Consider the following 23,950-nt stretch of genomic DNA (forward strand, 5'->3'; position numbering starts at 1 on the left):
TGTGCTCAATTGGATTCAGGTCTGGGGAACGGGCGGGCCAGTCCATAGCATCAATGCCTTCCTCTTGCAGGAACTGCTGACACACTCCAGCCACATGAGGTCTAGCATTGTCTTGCATTAGGAGAAACCCAGGGCCAACCGCACCAGCAGATGGTCTCACAAGGGGTCTGAGGATCTCATCTCGGTACCTAATGGCAGTAAGGCTACCTCTGGCGAGCACATGCAGGGCTGTGCGGCTCCCCAAAGAAATGCCACCCCACACCATGACTGACCCACCGCCAAACCGGTCATGCTGGAGGATGTTGCAGACAGCAGAACGTTCTCCACGGTGACGCTAGACTGTCATGTCTGTCACATGTGCTCAGTATGAACCTGCTTTCATCTGTGAAGAGCACAGGGCGCCAGTGGCGAATTTGCCAATCTTGGTGTTATCTGGCAAATGCCAAACGTCCTGCACGGTGTTGGGCTGTAAGCACAACCCCCACCTGTGGACGTCGGGCCCTCATACCACCCACATGGAGTCTGTTTCTGACCGTTTGAGCAGACACATGCACATTTGTGGCCTGCTGGAGGTCATTTTGCAGGGCTCTGGCAGTGCTCCTCCTGCTCCTCCTTGCACAAAGGCAGAGGTAGCAGTGCTGCTGCTGGGTTGTTGCCCTCCTACGGCCTCCTCCACGTCTCCTGATGTACTGGCCTGTCTCCTGGTAGCGCCTCCATGCTCTGGACACTACGCTGACAGACACAGCAAACCTTCTTGCCACAGCTCGCATTGATGTCCCATCCTGGATGAGCTGCACTACCTGAGCCACTTGTGTGGGTTGTAGACTCCGTCTCATGTTACCACTAGAGTGAAAGCACCGCCATCATTCAAAAGTGACCAAAACATCAGCCAGGAAGCATAGGAACTGAGAAGTGGTCTGTGGTTATCACCTGCAGAACCACTCCTTTATTGGGGGTGTCTTGCTAATTGCCTATACTTTCCAACTGTTGTCTATTCCATTTGCACAACAGCATGTTATTGTCAATCAGTGTTGCTTCCTAAGTGGACAGTTTGATTTCACAGAAGTGTGATTGACTTGGAGTTACATTGTGTTGTTTAAGTGTTCCCTTTATTTTTTTGAGCAGTGTATATTTCCACACTATAAGGTTGGAATGATACTGTGAAATTGTGAAAATGATGATAATGCCCTTTCAGTGCTTGAAAAAAATGCCTGAAATTTCTGCCTTTTTTGGTGGGATGAAGTTTTGGCCTGTCGGGTGACATCACCAGACCAATCAGAAAGAGAGTTCAAAACTTCTCTGCCAATAACAGCTAGTTTTCAGTTTTACCCTCATCACTCAGACCACTCCCAGACAGTCCTAGCAAAATTATTGCTTGAGAAATTGCTTTCTGCTAAGAAGCATTTTTTGTTTATTTTTGACCATTTTATTTGAAAACAATCACAGTAAGGTTCATCATTGCTACCCAGAAATGATTTGATATTGAGATTAAAACGGCTGTATTGGGCCTTTAGATAAAGGTGTAGCTGTGGTGCTACGTGGGTATGTCAAATGTACTTTTATTTTAATCTTTATTTAACTAGGCAAGTCAATTAAGAACAAATTCTTATTTTCAATGACGGCCTACCCCGGCCAAACCCGGACGACACTGGGCCACTTGTGCGCCTCCCTTGGGACTCCCAATTACGGCCGGTTGTGATACAGCTTGGATTTCGAACCATGGTGTCTGTAGTGACGCCTCAAGCACTGAGATCCAGTGCCTTAAACTGCTGCGCCACTCGGGAGTCCTAGTGTAAACATGTTATCATTAAATTAGACTGTTAAGAGAGACAGTCTCTCTCCATTGGATATCACTGTCATGTGTCATCTTCCCCGTCCCATGTGTCCAGCTTGTCCTACAACATTACATTAGTAGTTGGGTCACTCATTTTCCTTGCACACATCTTCCCCGTCCCATGTGTCCAGCTTGTCCTACAACATTACATTAGTAGTTGGGTCACTCATTTTCCTTGCACACATCTTCCCCGTCCCATGTGTCCAGCTTGTCCTACAACATTACATTAGTAGTTGGGTCACTCATTTTCCTTGCACACATCTTCCCCGTCCCATGTGTCCAGCTTGTCCTACAACATTACATTAGTAGTTGGGTCACTCATTTTCCTTGCACACATCTTCCCCGTCCCATGTGTCCAGCTTGTCCTACAACATTACATTAGTAGTTGGGTCACTCATTTTCCTTGCACACATCTTCCCCGTCCCATGTGTCCAGCTTGTCCTACAACATTACATTAGTAGTTGGGTCACTCATTTTCCTTGCACACATCTTCCCCGTCCCATGTGTCCAGCTTGTCCTACAACATTACATTAGTAGTTGGGTCACTCATTTTCCTTGCACACATCTTCCCCGTCCCATGTGTCCAGCTTGTCCTACAACATTACATTAGTAGTTGGGTCACTCATTTTCCTTGCACACATCTTCCCCGTCCCATGTGTCCAGCTTGTCCTACAACATTACATTAGTAGTTGGGTCACTCATTTTCCTTGCACACATCTTCCCCGTCCCATGTGTCCAGCTTGTCCTACAACATCACATTAGTAGTTGGGTCACTCATTTTCCTTGCACACAAATAATGCATTTTTGGAGGTAGAGTGGCCTCCCTTCACTCTTTGCTCTTGATGGTCATTCCTTTATTATATAATCTCACAAAGCTCTTGTTTAATACATTCAGAGGATGGTTTGTCCCAGACGGGATGTCACCTCTTATGAATCACCATAAGTAACCCTTAGACTGCATGGCACACAACGTTTTTTGTCTAGTCTAGTGAGAGACAGAGACACAGAGAGAGAGAGAGACACAGAGAGAGAGAGACACACAGAGAGAGAGAGACCGAGAGAGAGAGAGAGAGAAAACAGGGAACATGGCCCATCGGCTTCCACAGTCTGCTAGTCGGAACACTGACGCTGCTGAATAATTTGTTAGGGATTGGGGGGGGGGGGGGGGGGGGGGGGGGGGGAGAACTCATTTGAATAATGGATGGCCCTCATTGGTAAATCATGCTCTCATATGTCAAAAGTAAACTTGAATGTTGGACACTTTGGGATGAACTTTTAAAAATGATCACCAGTATCACAAAGAGCTCATGAAGTTGTACTGTAGTTAGGGGCACCCTATTTCTTACATAGTGCACTTCTTTTGACCAGAGACTTATGAGACCTGGTCAAAAGTAGTGCACTATATAGGGAATAGGGTTCCATCTGGGACACCTACAGTGTCCTCAGAAAGAGTTCAGACCCCTTGACTTTCTCCACAGTTTGTTACGTTACAGCCTTATTCTAAAATGTATTTAATAAAAAATTTAAAAAGCTCAATCTACAAACAATGCCCCATAATGACATCACAATGCCCCATAATGACATCACAATGCCCCATAATGACATCACAATGCCCCATAATGACATCACAATGCCCCATAATGACATCACAATGCCCCATAATGAAAAAGCGAAAACAGGTCTAGAAATATTTGCAAATGTACAAAAGTAGAGGTATTCAGACCCTTTACTCAGTACTTTGTTGAAGCAACTTTGGCAGCGATTACAGCCTTGTGTCTTCTTGGGTATGACGCAACAAGCTTGGCACACCTGCATTTGGGGAGTTTCTCCCATTCCTCTCTGTAGATCCTCTCAAACTCTGTCAAGTTGGATGTGGAGCGTCGCTGCACAGCTATTTTTAAGTCTCTCCAGAGATGTTAGATCGGGTTCAAGGCTCTGGCTGGGCCACTCAAGGACATTCATGGACTTGTCCCGAAGCCACTCCTGCGTTGTCTTGGTTGTGGGCTTGGGTCGTTGTCCTGTTGGAAGGTGAACATTTGCCCCAGTCTGAGGTCCGGAGGTCCTGAGTGCTCTGGAGCAGGTTTTCATCAAGGATCTCTCTGTACTTTGCTCCATTCATATTTTCCTCGATCCTGACTAGTCTCCCAGTCCCTGCCGCTGAAAAACATCCCCACAGCATGATGCTGCCACCACCATGCTTCACCGTAGCAATGGTGCCAGGTTTCATCCAGACGTGACACTTGGCATTCAGGCCAAAGAGTTCAATCTTGGTTTCATCCGCCCAGAGAATCTTGTTTCTCATTGTCTGAGAGTCTTTAGGTGCCTCTTGGCAAACTCCAAGGCCTGATTGGTGGAGTGCTGCAGAGATGGTTGTCCTTCTGGAAGGTTCTCCCATCTCCACAGAGGAACTCTGGAGCGCTGTCAGAGTGACCACATCAGGTTCTTGGTCACCTCCTGGACCAAGGCCCTTCACCCCTGATTGCTCAGTTTGTCCGGGCGGCCAGCTCTTGGAAGAGTCTTGGTGGTTCATAACTTCAATGTCTGCAGCATTGAAGGTCCCCAATAACACAGTGGCCTCCATCATTCTTAAATGGAGGCCACTGTGTTATTGGGGACCTTCAATGCTGCAGACATTTTTTGGTACCCTTCCCCAGATCTGTGCCTCGACACAATCCTGTCTCGGAGCTCCACAGACAATTCCCTCGACCTCATGGCTTGGTTTTTGCTCTGACATGCACTGTCAACCGTGGGACCTTATATAGACAGGTGTGTGCCTTTCCAAATCATGTCCAATCGATTGAATTTACCACACGTGGGCTCTAATCAAGTTGTAGAAACATCTCAAGGATGATCAATAGAAACAGGATGCACCTGAGCTTGATTTCGAGTCTCATAGCAAAAGGTCTGAATTATTTATTTATTTGAAGACACATATTGATGCCATAAGTCAATGGTGCCACCAATGATTTTAGAAGGCGAGATAATGATGATCTAAAGGTTTTCACCTCCAGAGGTGGTCAGGAAGATCTGATCACAATCAGATCATAATGCATCTTTTAAACATCTACACCTGTCTGAAATTGTGTCCACAATCAGAATGTGGATGAGTTCAGGACAAAGGATGCATGTTAGACCCAGGTATAAACAGGGCTTTAGTCTTCTCTCCATGTTATGACCTGCTGTAGTTACTGCTCGGCCGCCTGTCTGTCTGTCTGTCTGGAGACTGATTGAAACAGGCACGCAAATAGCACTCCCTGCTAATCTATTGTGGTCAGTCAGAGAGCCCGATGAACCAATATCTAATTAACTATGCAGTGATGCAAAGCAATCCCATGCCAGAGGCTAGGATCCATACGGAGATCTGTGTGAGATGGTGGATGCAAGCAACACATCACATCCAGTTTATTTCCAATGATATCAGTCAAAGCTAAATGTGATAGAGAAGTGGGAAAATAGGACTTTATGTTATTGCGCAGAATGTACTATTTAGAATGTACTATTTAGAATGTACTATTTAGAATGTACTATTTAGAATGTACTATTTAGAATGTACTATTTAGAATGTACTATTTAGAATGTACTATTTAGAATGTACTATTTAGAATGTACTATTTAGAATGTACTATTTAGAATGTACTATTTAGAATGTACTATTTAGAATGTACTATTTAGAATGTACTATTTAGAATGTACTATTTAGAATGTACTATTTTGACATTGAGATCTTGGGACTAAAAGGTTATATTTGCAAAATGATGAATCTGAGATCATTGGCTTTAAATATATATATATCTAGGCAAGTCAGTTAAGAACAAATTCTTATTTACAATGATGGCCTACACCGGCCAAACCCGAATGACGCTGGGCCAATTGACGCACCGCCCTATGGGACTCCCAATCACGGCCGGTTGTGATACAACCTGGATTCGAACCAGGGTGTCTGTAGTGACGCCTTTAGCACTGAGAGACAGTGCCTTAGACTGCTGCGCCACTCGGGAGCCCATTGGTTTGAATGGTGTCAGTAATTTTTATATTGTATTCTTTTGAACTTAACAACATGAATGAAGGTATTTAGAGTACTATATACTGTAGGAAAAGAACATTGAACAGAAAATGGTTATGTCAATAACTTCATTTTGACAAAAATGTAGATAGAACCTTATAGTAACTAACTCTCCATTTAGAATATTTTCAAGTCTTATCTGAAGAAAGCCCCCCAGTCTCCCGGCCCCCCAGTCCCACAGACCTCCAGCCCCCAAGCACAACCCCAGCCACCCAGTCCCCCGGCCCACCAGTCCCCAAGCCCCTCAGTCCCCTTGGCCCACCAGTCTCCCAGTCCCCCAGACCTCCAGCCCCCCAGCACAACCCCAGCCACCCAGTCCCCAAGCCCCTCAGTCCCCTGGCCCACCAGTCTCCCAGTCCCCCAGACCTCCAGACCCCCAGCACAACCCCAGCCACCCAGTCCCCCATCCCCCCAGTCCCTAAGCCCCTCAGTCCCCTGGCCCACCAGTCTCCCAGTCCCCCAGACCTCCAGACCCCCAGCACAACCCCAGCCACCCAGTCTCCCGGCCCCCCAGTCCCACAGACCTCCAGCCCCCCAGCACAACCCCAGCCATCCAGTCCCCTGGCCCACCAGTCTCCCAGTCCCCCAGACCTCCAGACCCCCAGCACAACCCCAGCCACCCAGTCCCCAAGCCCCTCAGTCCCCTGGCCCACCAGTCTCCCAGTCCCCCCAGTCCCCCAGACCTCCAGACCCCCAGCACAACCCCAGCCCCTCAGTCCCCTGGCCCACCAGTCTCCCAGTCCCCCCAGTCCCCCAGACCTCCAGACCCCCAGCACAACCCCAGCCACCCAGTCCCCTGGCCCACCAGTCTCCCAGTCCCCCCAGTCCCCCGGCCCACCAGTCCCCAGGCCCCTCAGTCTCCCGGCCCACCAGTCCCCCATCCCCCCAGTCCCCAGCTGCAACCTCAGGCCCCCATCAATCCCCCATTCCCAGCCCAATGAAATTACATTCTGCACGCAGGCCAGACCAACCAAATGAAAGGTCACCGCATGGCCACAGCCTCTTCCAGAAAGGCAATTTGCTCCAAGCCTGTCAGAGGAGAGGGGGATTAGGATTGACAGGGGAGGTACACTTTTAATTTGACTACCCATAGTCATCCCACCGATTAATCCCAATCAGGATGTTGATTTTAACAATGCATTGACCTTTAGCCAGAGTTCATCCACAGTGACAAGTTAATCTACACAGCATATAGATATAAACGATGGATCTGTATCGGAGGTTGAGATGACTATAAATATAAATGATGGAGGGGTATCTGAGTCTATCGGTTGAGTTGACTATTGCTTCCCTCTGAGACCTAAAACCAGAAACTGGTCATAAATTGTGACCGTTTAATTCCTTGATAGTGATCATTGCTTTACATTATAGTATATTGTCTACAATAAGTTTACCAGGCAGCTTGTTTGATTTGTTTATAGTTTAGCAGTTCTTCCAAATCCAAATTCAGTTTGTATTTTCTAGAGCAATACATTTGTACTTTGATACAAAGATCAAGATGTCAAGAGGTACGTGCTCCCCTGAGTACAAACATCAGATCGCATGGCAAACAGATGTTCAGTCCATAATATTGACACGTTCACATAGCAGCGTATACAGTACTTACCACCTAAGGCTTGCTTCATCACAAAATTCATGGTTCCTTCTGATACTCTGGTCTTCTACAGACAAACACAACTGTGCAGGTAGCCGCACCTCTTGATCCAAGCTGTCGAGAGAGGAGAGAGAGGAGAGATAGGAGAGAGAGGAGAGAGAAAGGAGAGAGAAAGGAGAGAGTGGAGAGGAGAGAGAGGATAGAGGAGAGGGAAGGAGAGAGAAAGGAGAGAGGAGAGGGAAGGAGAGGAAAGGAGAGGAAAGGAGAGAGGAGAGATGAGAGGGAGATAGGAGAGGGAAGGAGAGAGAAAGGAGAGAGGAGAGGGAAGGAGAGGAAAGGAGAGAGGAGAGAGGAGAGGGAAGGAGAGGAAAGGAGAGAGGAGAGAGAAGGAGAGAAAGGAGAGAGTGGAGAGAGAGGATAGAGAAAGGAGAAGAAAGGAGAGAGAGGAGAAGGGGGGGAAAGGAGAGGAGAGGAGAAAAAGGAGAGAGGAGAGGGAAGGAGAGGAAAGGAGAGGAAAGGAGAGAGGAGAGATGAGAGGGAGATAGGAGAGGGAAGGAGAGAGAAAGGAGAGAGGAGAGGGAAGGAGAGGAAAGGAGAGAGGAGAGAGAAGGAGAGAAAGGAGAGAGTGGAGAGAGAGGATAGAGAAAGGAGAAGAAAGGAGAGAGAGGAGAAGGGGGGGAAAGGAGAGGAGAGGAGAGAAAGGAGAGGAAAGGAGAGAGAAATGAGCGAGTGGAGAGAGAAAGGAGAGAGTGGAGAGAGAGGATAGAGAAAGGAGAAGAAAGGAGAGAGAGGAGAAGGGGGGGAAAGGAGAGGAGAGGAGAGAAAGGAGAGGAAAGGAGAGAGAGGAGAGAGAAATGAGCGAGAAATGAGCGAGAAAGGAGTGAGAGGAGAGAGAGGAGAGGAAAGGAGAGAGGAGAGGAAGGAACAATGAAAGACAAAACAGTTTACTGGAAGATGTTAACAAAGGATATGGAGAGTGGCTATGAATGGTTGAGGCGGTAGGGTGTGTGTATGTGTGTGTGTGTGTGTGTGCATGTGTGTGGTTGTAGAGCATAAAGATGTATCAATCTCTATGTTGTGGAGTCTACATCTATGTAGAACAGAGTAGATTTCCTGCTACAGTATCTCATCACTGAGCTCTATTAGAACAGAGTAGATTTCCTGCTACAGTATCTCATCACTGAGCTCTATTAGAACAGAGTAGATTTCCTGCTACAGTAAACCATTGGCGCTGCGGGATATTTCACCTCCTAGATGTCCCTCTGGTCCCCCCTTTGAAAGACAATCCCATTCCCCAGAACAGCCAGGATCAATACTAAGGTACTCTCCTGTGTTAAAATACTAAAGAATACTCTATGTTGGAGACCCAGGGGGGTTAAGTGTGCTTGAGACCCAGGGGGGTTAAGGGTGCTTGAGACCCAGGGGGGTGAAGGGTGCTTGAGACCCAGGGGGGTTAAGGGTGTTTGAGATCCAGGGGGGTTAAGGATGCTTGAGATCCAGGGGGGTTAAGTGTGCTTGAGACCCAGGGGGGTTAAGGGTGCTTGAGACCCAGGGGGGTGAAGGGTGCTTGAGACCCAGGGGGGTTAAGGGTGTTTGAGATCCAGGGGGGTTAAGGATGCTTGAGACCCAGGGGGGTTAAGGATGCTTGAAACCCAGGGGGTTAAGGGTGCTTGAGACCCAGGGGGGTTAAGGATGCTTGAAACTCAGGGGGGTTAAGGATGCTTGAAACCCAGGGGGTTATGGGTGCTTGAGACCTAGGGGGGTTAAGGATGCTTGAAACCCAGGGGGTTAAGGGTGCTTGAGACCCAGGGGGGTTAAGGGTGCTTGAGACCCAGGGGGGTAAGGGTGCTTGAAACCCAGGGAGTTAAGAGAAGAGCCTCATGTACATAAACACACAGTTGTCTTGATTAGCTCCAGGCAACAGATGTAGAGATGTAGGCTTGCGTCCCAAATGGAGCCTCATTCCCTATACAGTGCACTACTGTTAGGGCTCTGATCAAAAGTAGTGCACTATGTAGGGAATAGGATGCCATTTGGGACGTAACCATATTCTATAGGGCATCAGCACTGAGCTGAGTGCTTTCAGTGCATTAGCCCCTGCTACTAGTCATCTGGACAAGGTATCTCCTTAAGGAGCAGTCAACAGAAAAATGTTATAATTAATGTAGTGCCAACAGCCAACTACATTAGAATAGAGGGCTTTTCATGTTCTGCTTGCTTGTTGATATAGAGTAGAACTCTATGCAAGTGTAGATGGTTGTTGACTGTACAACCCCAGGAAGTTAATCCAGACCATATTAATAGTTTCCTTATTTAAAAAAATAAACAAATAATAATAATAATAATAATATATATCTATAATGCCAAACTTGATGACTGTAAAATGTTTCACGTTGATAGGCCCTTGTGAAGTGGATTTACAAAGGATTTAAATGGACACGTACAATTTGATTGGTTGATTTATCAATAACTCAGTCATCTCTTAAACCAATCCCTTAGCTTTGGTATCATTTGAACTTATGGTTCATGAAAATACATTGTTTAAAAAAAATGTATATCCAAGATGGAGGAAAATCTATCCTAATGGACCGTATGCGTTCTTGAGGCAAATCTGTTCAGCATGAGGAAAGACATCTACATACAAAGTTTTAAGTCTGTTGGTGGTGTTCAAAGTCAGGGGTCGCAGAGGAACTGCAATGGGGTCGTAAAATATATATATATACACTATATATATACAAAAGTATGTGGACACCCATTCAAATGAGTGGTTTTGGCTATTTAAAACAACACTCGTTGTTGACATGTGTATAAAATCGAGCAAACAGCCATGCAATCTCCATAGACAAACGTTGGCAGTAAAATGGCCTTACTGAAGGGCTCAGTGACTTTCAATGGGACACCATCATAGGGTGCCACCTTTCCAACAAGTCAGTTTGTCAAATTTCTGCCCTGCTAGAGCTGCCCTGGTCAACTGTAAGTGTTGTTATTGTGAAGTGGGAACGTCTAGGAGCAACAACGGCTCAGCTGCGAAGTGGTAGGCCACACAAGCTTATAGAACGGGACCCCCGAGTGCTGAAGTGCGCAGCACGTAAAAATGTACTACCGAGTTCCAAACTGCCTCTGGAAGCAACGTCAGCACAATAACTGTTCATCAGGAGCTTCATGAAATGGGTTTCCATGGCCGAGCAGCTGCACACATGCACACAAGCCTAAGATCAACATGCGCAATACCAAGCATAGTGGAGAGAGCAGTGGAAATGCGTTCTCTTGCGTGATGAATCACGCTTCACCTACTGGCAGGCTGACAGACGAATCTGGGTAGTGTAAAGTGTAAAGTATAGTGTAAAGTTTGGTGGAGGAATAAGGGTCTGGGGATGTTTTTCATGGTTCGGGCTAGGCCCCTTAGTTCCAGTGATGGGAAATCCTAGACAATGCTAGACAATTCTGTGCTTCTAACTTTGTGGCAACAGTTTCGGGAAGGCCATTTCCTGCCCCCGTGCATAAACCTCATCGAACACCTTTGGGATGAATTGGAACGCCGACTGCGAACCAGGCCTAATCGCCCAAAATCAATGCCCGACCTCACTAATGTTCTAGTGGCTAAATGGAAGCAAGTTCCCTCAGCAATTTGTCAAATTTCTAGTGGAAAGCCTTCCCAGAAGAGTGGAGTGGTTATAGCACCATATTAACGCCCGTGGTATCCACATACTTCTGGCCATGTAGTCTATATATTTTATTTAGGAACAAAAAAGTAAGAGTACAGATTATTGTAATGGACAATCTATAAAAGTTTGAGATAATTAGACAAATAAAATGTTACTGTTACTGATAAAAAATAGGAAAATTAATTGAAGGTTATTTGTTGAAGAAAAAAATCTAAATTTACTGATTTAAAGGTTGTGTCATTAGATGGGTTTGTGTGTAATTCTGGGGGAATGGGAAAAAGTACAAATACCACTGGTCTAGGTGAAACGGGGTGGCGGATATTAAGGTTTATAGGCTGTGAGACTACGCATGACAGCGCCCCCTATAAGCCAATCGGTGTCATTTATAGGGACTAATTTACTCATGGTCTCTAGTTTCTATGTGCTAGTGGGATGGGTTTGGCTTCTTGACAATGTTCACCATCAATCAAATTCAATCAAATGTATTTATAAAGCCCTTTTTACATCAGCCGATGTCACAAAGTGCTTTACAGAAACCCAGCCTAAAACCCCAAACAGCAAGCAATGGAGAGGTAGAAGCACGCTGGCTAGGAAAAACTCCCTAGAAAGGCAGGAACCTTAGGAAGAAACCTAGAGAGGAACCAGGCTCTGAGGGGTGGCCAGTCCTCTTCTGACTGTGCCGGGTGGAGATTATAACAGAACATGGCCAAGATGTTCAAACGTTCATAGATGACAAGCAGGGTCAAATAATAATAATCACAGTGGTTGTAGAGGGTGCAACAGGCCAGCACCTCAGGAGTAAATGTCAGTTGGCTTTTCATAGCCGATCATTCAGAGTTAGAGACAGCAGGTGCGGTAGAGAGCGAGTTGAAAACAGCAAGTCTGGGAAAGGTAGCACGTCCGGTGAACAGGTCAGGGTTCCATAGCCGCAGGCAGAACAGTTGAAACTGGTGCAGCAGCATGACCAGGTGGACTGGGGACAACAAGGAGTCATCAGGCCCGGTAGTCCTGAGGCATGGTCCTAGGTCCTCCGAGAGAAGCGAAAGAGAAAGAGAGAGAGAGAAAGAGAGAGAGAATTAGAGGGAGCATACTTAAATTCACACAGGACACCGGATAAGACAGGAGAAGTACTCCAGATATAACAGACTGACCCTAGCCCCCCGACACATAAACTACTGCAGCATAAATACTGGAGGCTGAGACAGGAGGGGTCAGGAGACACTGTCTGACTATATCTCCGGACAGGGCCAACCAGGCAGAATATAACCCCACCCACTTTGCCAAAGCACAGCCCCCACACAACTAGAGGTCTGTTCAATGCTGGTCCGACCAATCTGATTCCACACTCCAAGACTGCTTCCATCACGTGGACTGGGATATGTTTCGTATTGCGTCAGACAACAACATTGACGAATACGCTGATTCGGTGAGCGAGTTCATTAGAACGTGCGTTGAAGATGTCGTTCCCACAGCAACGATTAAAACATTCCCAAACCAGAAACCCTGGATTGATGGCAGCATTCGCGTGAAACTGAAAGCGCGAACCACTGCTTTTAATCAGGGCAAGGTGACTGGAAACATGACCGAATACAAACAGTGTAGCTATTCCCTCCGCAAGGCAATCAAACAAGCTAAGCGTCAGTATAGAGACAAAGTAGAATCTCAATTCAACGGCTCAGACACAAGAGGTATGTGGCAGGGTCTACAGTCAATCACGGATTACAAAAAGAAAACCAGCCCCGTCACGGACCAGGATGTCTTGCTCCCAGGCAGACTAAATAACTTTTTGGCCCACTTTTAGGACAATACAGTGCCACTGACACGGCCCGCAACTAAAACATGCGGACTCTCCTTCACTGCAGCCGACGTGAGGAAAACATTTAAACGTGTCAACCCTCGCAAGGCTGCAGGCCCAGACGGCATCCCCAGCCGCGCCCTCAGAGCATGCGCAGACCAGCTGGCTGGTGTGTTTACAGACATATTCAATCAATCCATATCCCAGTCTGTTGTTCCCACATGCTTCAAGAGGGCCACCATTGTTCCTGTTCCCAAGAAAGCTAAGGTAACTGAGCTAAACGACTACCGCCCCGTAGCACTCACTTCCGTCATCATGAAGTGCTTTGAGAGACTAGTCAAGGACCATATCACCTCCACCCTACCTGACACCCTAGACCCACTCCAATTTGCTTACCGCCCAAATAGGTCCACAGACGATGCAATCTCAACCACACTGCACACTGCCCTAACCCATCTGGACAAGAGGAATACCTATGTGAGAATGCTGTTCATCGACTACAGCTCGGCATTTAACACCATAGTGCCCTCCAAGCTTGTCATCAAGCTCGAGACCCTGGGTCTCGACCCCGCCCTGTGCAACTGGGTACTGGACTTGCTGACGGGCCGCCCCCAGGTGGTGAGGGTAGGCAACAACATCTCCACCCCGCTGATCCTCAACACTGGGGCCCCACAAGGGTGCGTTCTGAGCCCTCTCCTGTACTCCCTGTTCACCCACGACTGCGTGGCCACGCACGCCTCCAACTCAATCATCAAGTTTGCGGACGACACAACAGTGGTAGGCTTGATTACCAACAACGACGAGACGGCCTACAGGGAGGAGGTGAGGGCCCTCGGAGTGTGGTGTCAGGAAAATAACCTCACACTCAACGTCAACAAAACTAAGGAGATGATTGTGGACTTCAGGAAACAGCAGAGGGAACACCCCCCTATCCACATCGATGGAACAGTAGTGGAGAGGGTAGCAAGTTTTAAGTTCCTCGGCGTACACATCACAGACAAACTGAATTGGTCCACCCACACAGACAGCATCGTGAAGAAGGCGCAGCAGCGCCTCTTCAACCTCAGGAGGCTGAAGAAATTTGGCTTGTCACCAAAAGCACTCACAAACTTCTACAGATGCACAATCGAGAGCATCCTGTCGGGCTGTATCACTGCCTGGTACGGCAACTGCTCCGCCCACAACCGTAAAGCTCTCCAGAGGGTAGTGAGGTCTGCACAACGCATCACCGGGGGCAAACTACCTGCCCTCCAGGACACCTACACCACCCGATGTCACAGGAAGGCCATAAAGATCATCAAGGACAACAACCACCCGAGCCACTGCCTGTTCACCCCGCTATCATCCAGAAGGCGAGGTCAGTACAGGTGCATCAAAGCTGGGGCCGAGAGACTGAAAAACAGCTTCTATCTCAAGGCCATCAGACTGTTAAACAGCCACCACTAACATTGAGTGGCTGCTGCCAACACACTGACTCAACTCCAGCCACTTTAATAATGGGAATTGATGGGAAATGATGTAAAATATATCACTAGCCACTTTAAACAATGCTACCTAATATAATGTTTACATACCCTACATTATCCATCTCATATGTATACGTATACACTGTACTCTATATCATCTACTGCATCTTTATGTAATACATGCATCACTAGCCAGTTTAACTATGCCACTTTGTTTACATACTCATCTCATATGTATATACTGCACTCAATACCATCTACTGTATCTTGCCTATGCCGCTCTGTACCATCACTCATTCATATATCTTTATGTACATATTCTTTATCCCCTTACACTTGTGTCTATAAAGTAGTAGTTTTGGAATTGTTAGCTAGATTACTTGTTGGTTATTACTGCATTGTCGGAACTAGAAGCACAAGCATTTCGCTACACTCGCATTAACATCTGCTAACCATGTGTGTGACAAATAAAATTTGATTTGATTTGATTTGATCTTCAACCACCAACTTACTACCCTGAGACAAGGCCAAATATAACCCACAAAGACCTCCCCATGGCACAAACCCGAGGGGGGGCACCAACCTGGACAGGAAGATCACGTCAGAGACTCAACCCACTCAAGTGACGCACCCCTCCTAGGGACGGCATGAAAGAGCACCAGTAAGCCAGTGACTCAGCTCCTGTAATAGGGTTAGAGGCAGAGAATCCCAGTGGAGAGAGGGGAACCGGCCAGGCAGAGACAGAAAGGGTGGTTCGTTACTCCAGTGCCTTTCAGTTCACCTACCAACCCCTGGGCCAGACTACACTCAATCATAGGACCCACTGAAGAGATGAGTCTTCAATAAAGACTTAAAGGTTGAGACCGAGTCTGCGTCTCTCACATGGATAGGCAGATCGTTCCATAAAAATGGAGCTATAGTCCTGCCTCCAGCTGTTTACTTAGAAATTCTAGGAACAATAAAGAGGCATGCGTATTGTCACTGTAGCGTACGTGTAGGTATGTACGGCAGGTTAAAATCAGAGAGATAGGTAGGAGCAAGCCCATGCAATGCTTTGTAGGCTAGCAGTAAAACCTTGAAATCAGCCCTAGCCTTGACAGGACGCCAGTGTAGGGAGGCTAGCACTGGAGTAATATGATAAAAAAAAATTGGTTCTTGTCACAAGAGCAGCTGCTCACCGATTTGACAGCTCCCAACACAGTTACACCTCCGACACCGCCAAAACATCAGCTATGCGGGTGATCTGATTGAATCTAGGCCTAAGAAGAACAATAGCTTTGCTGTGAAACCCTAATTAAAGTTAGTATGGAGTCCAGCTCTGCTCTCAACATCCCCATCCCTTCCGCTGACACTTTTCCCAGGATTTATTCATATGGGGTCTATGGTGATAAATGATGCCCTCAGTCTCTAACTGGCAGGAGAAGATTACATGGTTCCATTACATTTTTCTTTGGAAATAATCAGCCTGGGATATTACGGTCTCATTTGGGGGCGACTCAGAACGTAGAAAATGTATAGCATGTAAATAAAATATGTGATTTAATCAATTATTTCAAGTAAAGTAATAGGCACTGCATTCTAAATCAATTAAGCATATTTTTACCATAGAGATCCTATAATTCTGCGTTCTATGTAATTCTGAGGCTATTACGATATGAATAGGGCATCTGTTCATATGAGTTTCTATTCACCATAGAAGGAGCTGAGAGTAATTAAATTCTGCAAAACACCAAATATTCAATTTAATTCAAGTAAAATTGTGCATTGGGCTCTTTCAATGCAGATAGAATTTCCATTTTCCAAACATGAAATGTAATTGGCTTCAACAAAACATTTAAGACACGGAATCGATGCAGCGTTTGTAAGTGTAAGTAAATGTCATGTCGGGTAACTTTATTTTTACTAAATTGCTCCCTGTGTCAATATTGCTCCCTTTCATAACATACGTAACGACAGAAATAGAAGAAAGGATGCCGTCTCTGCTCTCTCATGTATACCAGGAGGGAATGGATGATGGTACGCAGACCCACAAGCCACTGCGGCCCCTCATGATGAGTTCTGTTTTTCTTGTGGTCCCCACCCCCCATTCAATGTTGCCCAAGTTGGTGAGTGTAGATGGAACAGGGATATTGTTATTTATGTCGGCACCAACAATGTTAGGATGAAACAGTCAGAGGTCACCAAGCGCAACATAACTTCAGCGTGTAACTTTGCTAGAAAGATGTGTCGGCATCGAGTAATTGTCTCCCAGTTAGGGGAGTGATGAGCTCTACAGCAGAGTCTATGGCCCCCTCCCAGTTAGGGGAGTGATGAGCTCCACAGCAGAGTCTCACAACTCAATCACTGGTTGAAAACTGCCTGCCAGTTTAGTGGGGTCTGCCACTAGCACAGACAGTGTAGTCAGCTCTGCTATCCCCATTGAGACCATGTCTGTGCCTCGATTTAGGTCGGGCAAAACTAAACATGGCTGTGTTCGATTTAGCAATCTCACTGGAATCAAGACCTCCTCCATTCCTGTCATTATTGAAGAGATTGGATAATATCTCACATCTCAAAATACACCTACTTAAATGTTAGATCCCTCACTGCCAAGGTAGTCATAATCAATTAACTAATCATAACCTTAATGTGATTGGGCTGACTGAAACATGGCTCAAGCCTGATGAATTTACTGTGTTTAAATGAGGCCTCTCCTCCTGGTTACACTAGTGACCATAGCCCCACTGCATCCCACAAAGGCAGAGGTGTTGCTAACATTTACGATAGCGAATTTCAATTGATGGAGGAAAAAAAGACTGTGTTTTCAGACAAGATCTCAAGGTTCCATTTTAGGACCACTATTATTTTCACTCTATATTCTACCTATTTGTGATATCATTCGGAAACACAATGTAAACATTCACGACTATGTGGACTACACACAGCTGTACATTTCGATGAAACATGGTGAAGCCCCAACATTCCCTTCCTTGGAAGCAAGTGTTTCAGACATAAGGAAGTGGATGCAGCACATTTTTTACATTTGAACTTGGACAAAACAGAGATGCTAGTTCTAGGTCCCAAGAAACAAAGAGATCTGCTGTTTGATCTGACAATTAATCTTGATGATTGTACAGTCGTCTCAAATAAAACGGTGAAGCACCTCGGCGTTACTCTGGACCCTGATCTCTGATCTTTTTGACGAATATATCAAGAATATTTCAAGGGCAGCTTTTTCCATCTTGGTAACATTCGTAACAGAAACGTTTTGTCCAAAAATGATGCAGAAAAGCTAATCCATGCTTTTGTCACTTCCAGATTAGACTACTGCAATGCTCTACTCTATGGCTACCCGGATAAAGCACTAATTTAACATTCGTTAGTGATAAACACGGCTGCTAGAATCTTGACGAGAACCCAAACAATTTGATCATATTACTCCAGTGCTAGCCTCTGTTAAGGCTAGGGCTGACTTCAAGGTTTTACTGTTAACCTACAAAGCATGGACTTGCTTCTACCTATCTCTCCGATTTGGTCCTGCCGTACATACCTACACGTACGCTACGGTCACAAGACACAGGCCTCCTTATTGTCCCTAGAATTTCTAAGCAAAAAGCTGGAGGCAGGGCTTTCTCCTATATTCTATCCATGTGAGAGACGCAGACTCGGCCTCAACCTTTTTATTTATTTTACCTTTATTTAACCAGGTAGGCAAGTTGAGAACAAGTTCTCATTTACAATTGCGACCTGGCCAAGATAAAGCAAAGCAGTTCGACAGATACAACGGCACAGAGTTACACATGGAGTAAAACAAACATACAGTCAATAATACAGTATAAACAAGTCTATATACAATGTGAGCAAATGAGGTGAGAAGGGAGGTAAAGGCAAAAAAGGCCATGGTGGCAAAGTAAATACAATATAGCAAGTAAAACACTGGAATGGTAGTTTTGCAATGGAAGAATGTGCAAAGTAGAAATAAAAATAATGGGGTGCAAAGGAGCAAAATAAATAAATAAATAAAATACAGTTGGGAAAGAGGTAGTTGTTTGGGCTAAATTATAGGTGGGCTATGTACAGGTGCAGTAATCTGTGAGCTGCTCTGACAGTTGGTGCTTAAAGCTAGTGAGGGAGATAAGTGTTTCCAGTTTCAGAGATTTTTGTAGTTCGTTCCAGTCATTGGCAGCAGAGAACTGGAAGGAGAGGCGGCCAAAGAAAGAATTGGTTTTGGGGGTGACTAGAGAGATATACCTGCTGGAGCGTGTGCTACAGGTGGGAGATGCTATGGTGACCAGCGAGCTGAGATAAGGGGGGACTTTACCTAGCAGGGTCTTGTAGATGACATGGAGCCAGTGGGTTTGGCGACGAGTATGAAGCGAGGGCCAGCCAACGAGAGCGTACAGGTCGCAATGGTGGGTAGTATATGGGGCTTTGGTGACAAAACAGATTGCACTGTGATAGACTGCATCCAATTTGTTGAGTAGGGTATTGGAGGCTATTTTGTAAATGACATCGCCAAAGTCGAGGATTGGTAGGATGGTCAGTTTTACAAGGGTATGTTTGGCAGCATGAGTGAAGGATGCTTTGTTGCGAAATAGGAAGCCAATTCTAGATTTAACTTTGGATTGGAGATGTTTGATATGGGTCTGGAAGGAGAGTTTACAGTCTAACCAGACACCTAAGTATTTGTAGTTGTCCACGTATTCTAAGTCAGAGCCGTCCAGAGTAGTGATGTTGGACAGGCGGGTAGGTGCAGGTAGCGCATCGGTTGAAGAGCATGCATTTAGTTTTACTTGTATTTAAGAGCAATTGGAGGCCACGGAAGGAAAGTTGTATGGCATTGAAGCTTGCCTGGAGGGTTGTTAACACAGTGTCCAAAGAAGGGCCGGAAGTATACAGAATGGTGTCGTCTGCGTAGAGGTGGATCAGAGACTCACCAGCAGCAAGAGCGACCTCATTGATGTATACAGAGAAGAGAGTCGGTCCAAGAATTGAACCCTGTGGCACCCCCATAGAGACTGCCAGAGGTCCGGACAGCAGACCCTCCGATTTGACACACTGAACTCTATCAGAGAAGTAGTTGGTGAACCAGGCGAGGCAATCGTTTGAGAAACCAAGACTGTCGAGTCTGCCGATAAGGATGTGGTGATTGACAGAGTCGAAAGCCTTGGCCAGATCAATGAATACGGCTGCACAGTAATGTTTCTTATCGATGGCGGTTAAGATATCGTTTAGGACCTTGAGCGTGGCTGAGGTGCACCCATGACCAGCTCTGAAACCAGATTGCATAGCAGAGAAGGTATGGTGAGATTCGCTTTAAGTCCTACTGAAGACTCATCTCTTCAGTAGGTCCTATGATTGAGTGTAGTCTCGCCCAGGTGTTCGAAGCTGAAAGGCAAGGCACTGGAGTGACCCTATTACAGGGGCCGAGTCACTGGCTTACTAGTGCTCTTCCATGCCATCCCTAAGAGGGGTGAATCAATTGACTGGGTTGAGTCACTGATGTGATCTTACTGTCCGGCTTTGCGCCCCCCTCGGGGTCGTGCGGTCAGTGGTGGAAAAAGTAACCAATTGTCAGACTTGAGTAAAAGTAAAGATACCTTAATAGAAAATGACTCAAGTGAAAGTCACCCAGTAAAATACTACTTGAGTAAAAGTTAAAGTATTTGATTTTAAATATACTTAAGTATCAAAAGTAAATGTAATTGCTCAAATAAACTTCAGCATCAAAAGTTAAAGTATATTTTCAAATTCCTTATATTAAGCAAATCAGGCAGCACCATTTGACATTTATTTTTAATTTATAGATAGCCAAGGGCACACTCTAACACTCAGACATAATTTACAAAGGAATCATGTGTTTAGTGAGTCCACCAGATCAGAGGCAGTAGAGATGACCAGGGATGTTCTCTGTTTAGTGAGTCCACCAGATCAGAGGCAGTAGAGATGACCAGGGATGTTCTCTGTTTAGTGAGTCCACCAGATCAGAGGCAGTGGAGGTGACCAGGGATGTTCTCTGTTTAGTGAGTCCACCAGATCAGAGGCAGTGGAGATGACCAGGGATGTTCTCTGTTTAGTGAGTCCACCAGATCAGAGGCAGTAGAGATGACCAGGGATGTTCTCTGTTTAGTGAGTCCACCAGATCAGAGGCAGTAGAGATGACCAGGGATGTTCTCTGTTTAGTGAGTCCACCAGATCAGAGGCAGTAGAGATGACCAGGGATGTTCTCTGTTTAGTGAGTCCACCAGATCAGAGGCAGTAGAGATGACCAGGGATGTTCTCTGTTTAGTGAGTCCACCAGATCAGAGGCAGTAGAGATGACCAGGGATGTTCTCTGTTTAGTGAGTCCACCAGATCAGAGGCAGTGGAGGTGACCAGGGATGTTCTCTGTTTAGTGAGTCCACCAGATCAGAGGCAGTGGAGATGACCAGGGATGTTCTCTGTTTAGTGAGTCCACCAGATCAGAGGCAGTAGAGATGACCAGGGATGTTCTCTGTTTAGTGAGTCCACCAGATCAGAGGCAGTGGAGATGACCAGGGATGTTCTCTGTTTAGTGAGTCCACCAGATCAGAGGCAGTAGAGATGACCAGGGATGTTCTCTGTTTAGTGAGTCCACCAGATCAGAGGCAGTAGAGATGACCAGGGATGTTCTCTGTTTAGTGAGTCCACCAGATCAGAGGCAGTAGAGATGACCAGGGATGTTCTCTGTTTAGTGAGTCCACCAGATCAGAGGCAGTAGAGATGACCAGGGATGTTCTCTGTTTAGTGAGTCCACCAGATCAGAGGCAGTAGAGATGACCAGGGATGTTCTCTGTTTAGTGAGTCCACCAGATCAGAGGCAGTAGAGATGACCAGGGATGTTCTCTGTTTAGTGAGTCCACCAGATCAGAGGCAGTAGAGATGACCAGGGATGTTCTCTGTTTAGTGAGTCCACCAGATCAGAGGCAGTAGAGATGACCAGGGATGTTCTCTGTTTAGTGAGTCCACCAGATCAGAGGCAGTAGAGATGACCAGGGATGTTCTCTGTTTAGTGAGTCCACCAGATCAGAGGCAGTAGAGATGACCAGGGATGTTCTCTGTTTAGTGAGTCCACCAGATCAGAGGCAGTGGAGATGACCAGGGATGTTCTCTGTTTAGTGAGTCCACCAGATCAGAGGCAGTGGAGATGACCAGGGATGTTCTCTTGATAAGTGTGTGAATTAGACAATGTTTCTGTCCTGCTAACCATTCAAAATGTAACAAATACTTTTGAGTGTCAGGGAAAATGTATGGAGTATGAAGTACATACTTTTCTTTAGGAATGTAGTGAAGCAAAAGGAAAAGTACTAAACAAGTCTAAATCTAAATAGTAAAGTACAGATACCCCCAAAAAACTACTTCAGTAGTACTTTAAAGTATTTTTACTTATGTACTTTACACCACTGCTGATTGGTTGAGGAGATCTTTCATGGGCTATACTCATCCTTGTCTCAGGGTAATAAGTTGGTCGTCTGTTGATATCCCTCTAGTGGTGTGGGGGGCTGTGCTTTGGCAAAGTGGGTGGGGTTATATCCTGTCTGATTGACCCTGTTCGGGGGGTATCGTCAGACAGGACCACACATTAGATTTGATCCCTGCTCTATAGGTTTACGGAGACTGTGAGCAGTCAAGAGAAAATGTATCCACGCTGTCCTACTGTATCTCTCAACCAGAACATAGAGAATGTGTCCCAAATGGCACCCTATTCCGTTTATAGTGCACTACTTTTGACCAGGCCACATAGTGCTTTGAGACGCACACAGATAAAGAACATCCTCAACAACAAGAACAACACTGTCCACCTCCATCAACAGTCTAAAGTACATGTCTAGCTGAAGACAGGACTGAAAGACATCGCCTGAATCTGAAATGCTACACTATTCCCTGTGTAGTGCACTACTTTCGACTAGGACCTATAAGGTAGGGGTTAAAAGTAGTGCAGTATATAGGGAAGAGGGTGCCATTCGGGACGAACACCATGGTTAGCTGCAGGGAGGGGACGGGACGAACTGAAAGATCCTCTCTTCTTGCTCAAGGAGCATTGAGATGACGGATGAAAGATGACATTTACTAAAAGCAGATTGCACAGAGTTGTGTAATTAATGGATGAGGGCATCAGCAGACATACAAGACATATCTATGACTGTTTCCTGTGAAGTACCATGTGGTCGCCAACAACGACATTATGGAGAAAAACATGCTTCACTTCTACTTTTGAAAAAAATGAAATACAATACATTTCACACAAAGAGCCCTTGGAAAAGATCGATGACATGTTTCACAGCAGTTTCTAAACCCAGAGGCCCAACATCACAAGACTTCCAGGAACGCTTGCATAGCACACTGGGCAGGGTAGCCTAGTGGTTAGAGCGTTGGACTAGTAACTGAAACGTTGCAAGTTCAATCCCTGAGCTGACAAGGTACAAATCTGTTGTTCTGCCCCTGAACAGGCAGTTAACCCACTGTTCCTAGGCTGTCATTGAAAATAAGAATTTGTTCTTAACTGACTTGCCTAGTAAAATAAAGGTTAAAAAAATAATAATAATAATTGGCAAGCCAATGAAAAATGTGTCCTTTAGTTGTAAATTCTCTAAATCTAAAGGAAAAACCTAGATTCGAGCCAATGTCTCAAGTAGCTGAAACTGACATTTACTGCAACCTTGTGAAAGTGATAATCTGACACAATTCAATGTTTTTTCTTCTCATAATCAACTTCATATCGAAAGAAGTGTCTTTGATTTGACGTCCTGAACATGTGCAGTTCGGAGCGACACAAACCATTACGACCCAATGAAGGGTTTCTGCACATGAGCTTAGCTAGCTAACGTCGCCACATCATACAGTTCACTGTCTTTTGCACACAATGTATATAGACTCTCTTTTTTTTCTACTGTGTTATTGACTTGTTAATTGTTTACTCCATGTGTAACTCTGTGTTGTCTGCTCACACTGCTATGCTTTATCTTGGCCAGGTCGCAGTTGCAAATGAGAACTTGTTCTCAACTAGCCTACCTGGTTAAATAAAGGTGTTCTCAACTAGCCTACCTGGTTAAATAAAGGTGTTCTCAACTACCCTACCTGGTTAAATAAAGGTGAAATAAATAAAATAAAAAAATAAAAATGTCATTGTCTTCAAGCATGATCGGGGATTTCTATTGGAGCGTCTGTTTCTGCCCATCTTCATAATGTACCGTCTTTGGTGCCACCCTGGATGCCAATGGCACGTGATACAATACACTGTAACGGAGACGGTAGAAATGATCACTGACATTTCACTGCTGCTTGTTTTTTTCTCAGTTTATATCGTCCATTAATGTCAAGAGAAAATACACGGAGTTTACAAAACATTAAGAACACCACCTTCCTAATATTGAGTTGCACCGACTTTTGCCTTCAGATCAACCGCAATTCGTCGGGGGCATGGACTCTACAAGGTGTCCAAAGCGTTCCACAGGGATGCTGGCCCATGTTGACTCCAATGGTTCCCATATATATTTCAAGATGGCTGGACGTCCATTGGGTGGTGGACCATTCTT

At 45.7% G+C, this 23,950-nt stretch overlaps 1 protein-coding gene across 1 annotated transcript in view; it reads right to left on the reverse strand.

The window, feature by feature from the left end:
* The window catches only part of LOC109878024 (complexin-2), a 61,348-nt gene that overhangs the window by 15,477 nt on the left and 21,921 nt on the right, over nt 1–23,950 (reverse strand). Inside the window, exon 2 of the mRNA XM_020470256.2 lies at nt 7,504–7,605. Within this exon, the coding sequence (XP_020325845.2) occupies nt 7,504–7,534 (31 nt within the window). The 5' untranslated portion in view covers nt 7,535–7,605. The remainder of the gene's footprint in view (nt 1–7,503; nt 7,606–23,950) is intronic.

This window comes from Oncorhynchus kisutch, linkage group LG15 (assembly GCF_002021735.2).
Source record: "Oncorhynchus kisutch isolate 150728-3 linkage group LG15, Okis_V2, whole genome shotgun sequence".
In the NCBI taxonomy this organism is placed as follows: Eukaryota; Metazoa; Chordata; class Actinopteri; order Salmoniformes; family Salmonidae; genus Oncorhynchus; species Oncorhynchus kisutch.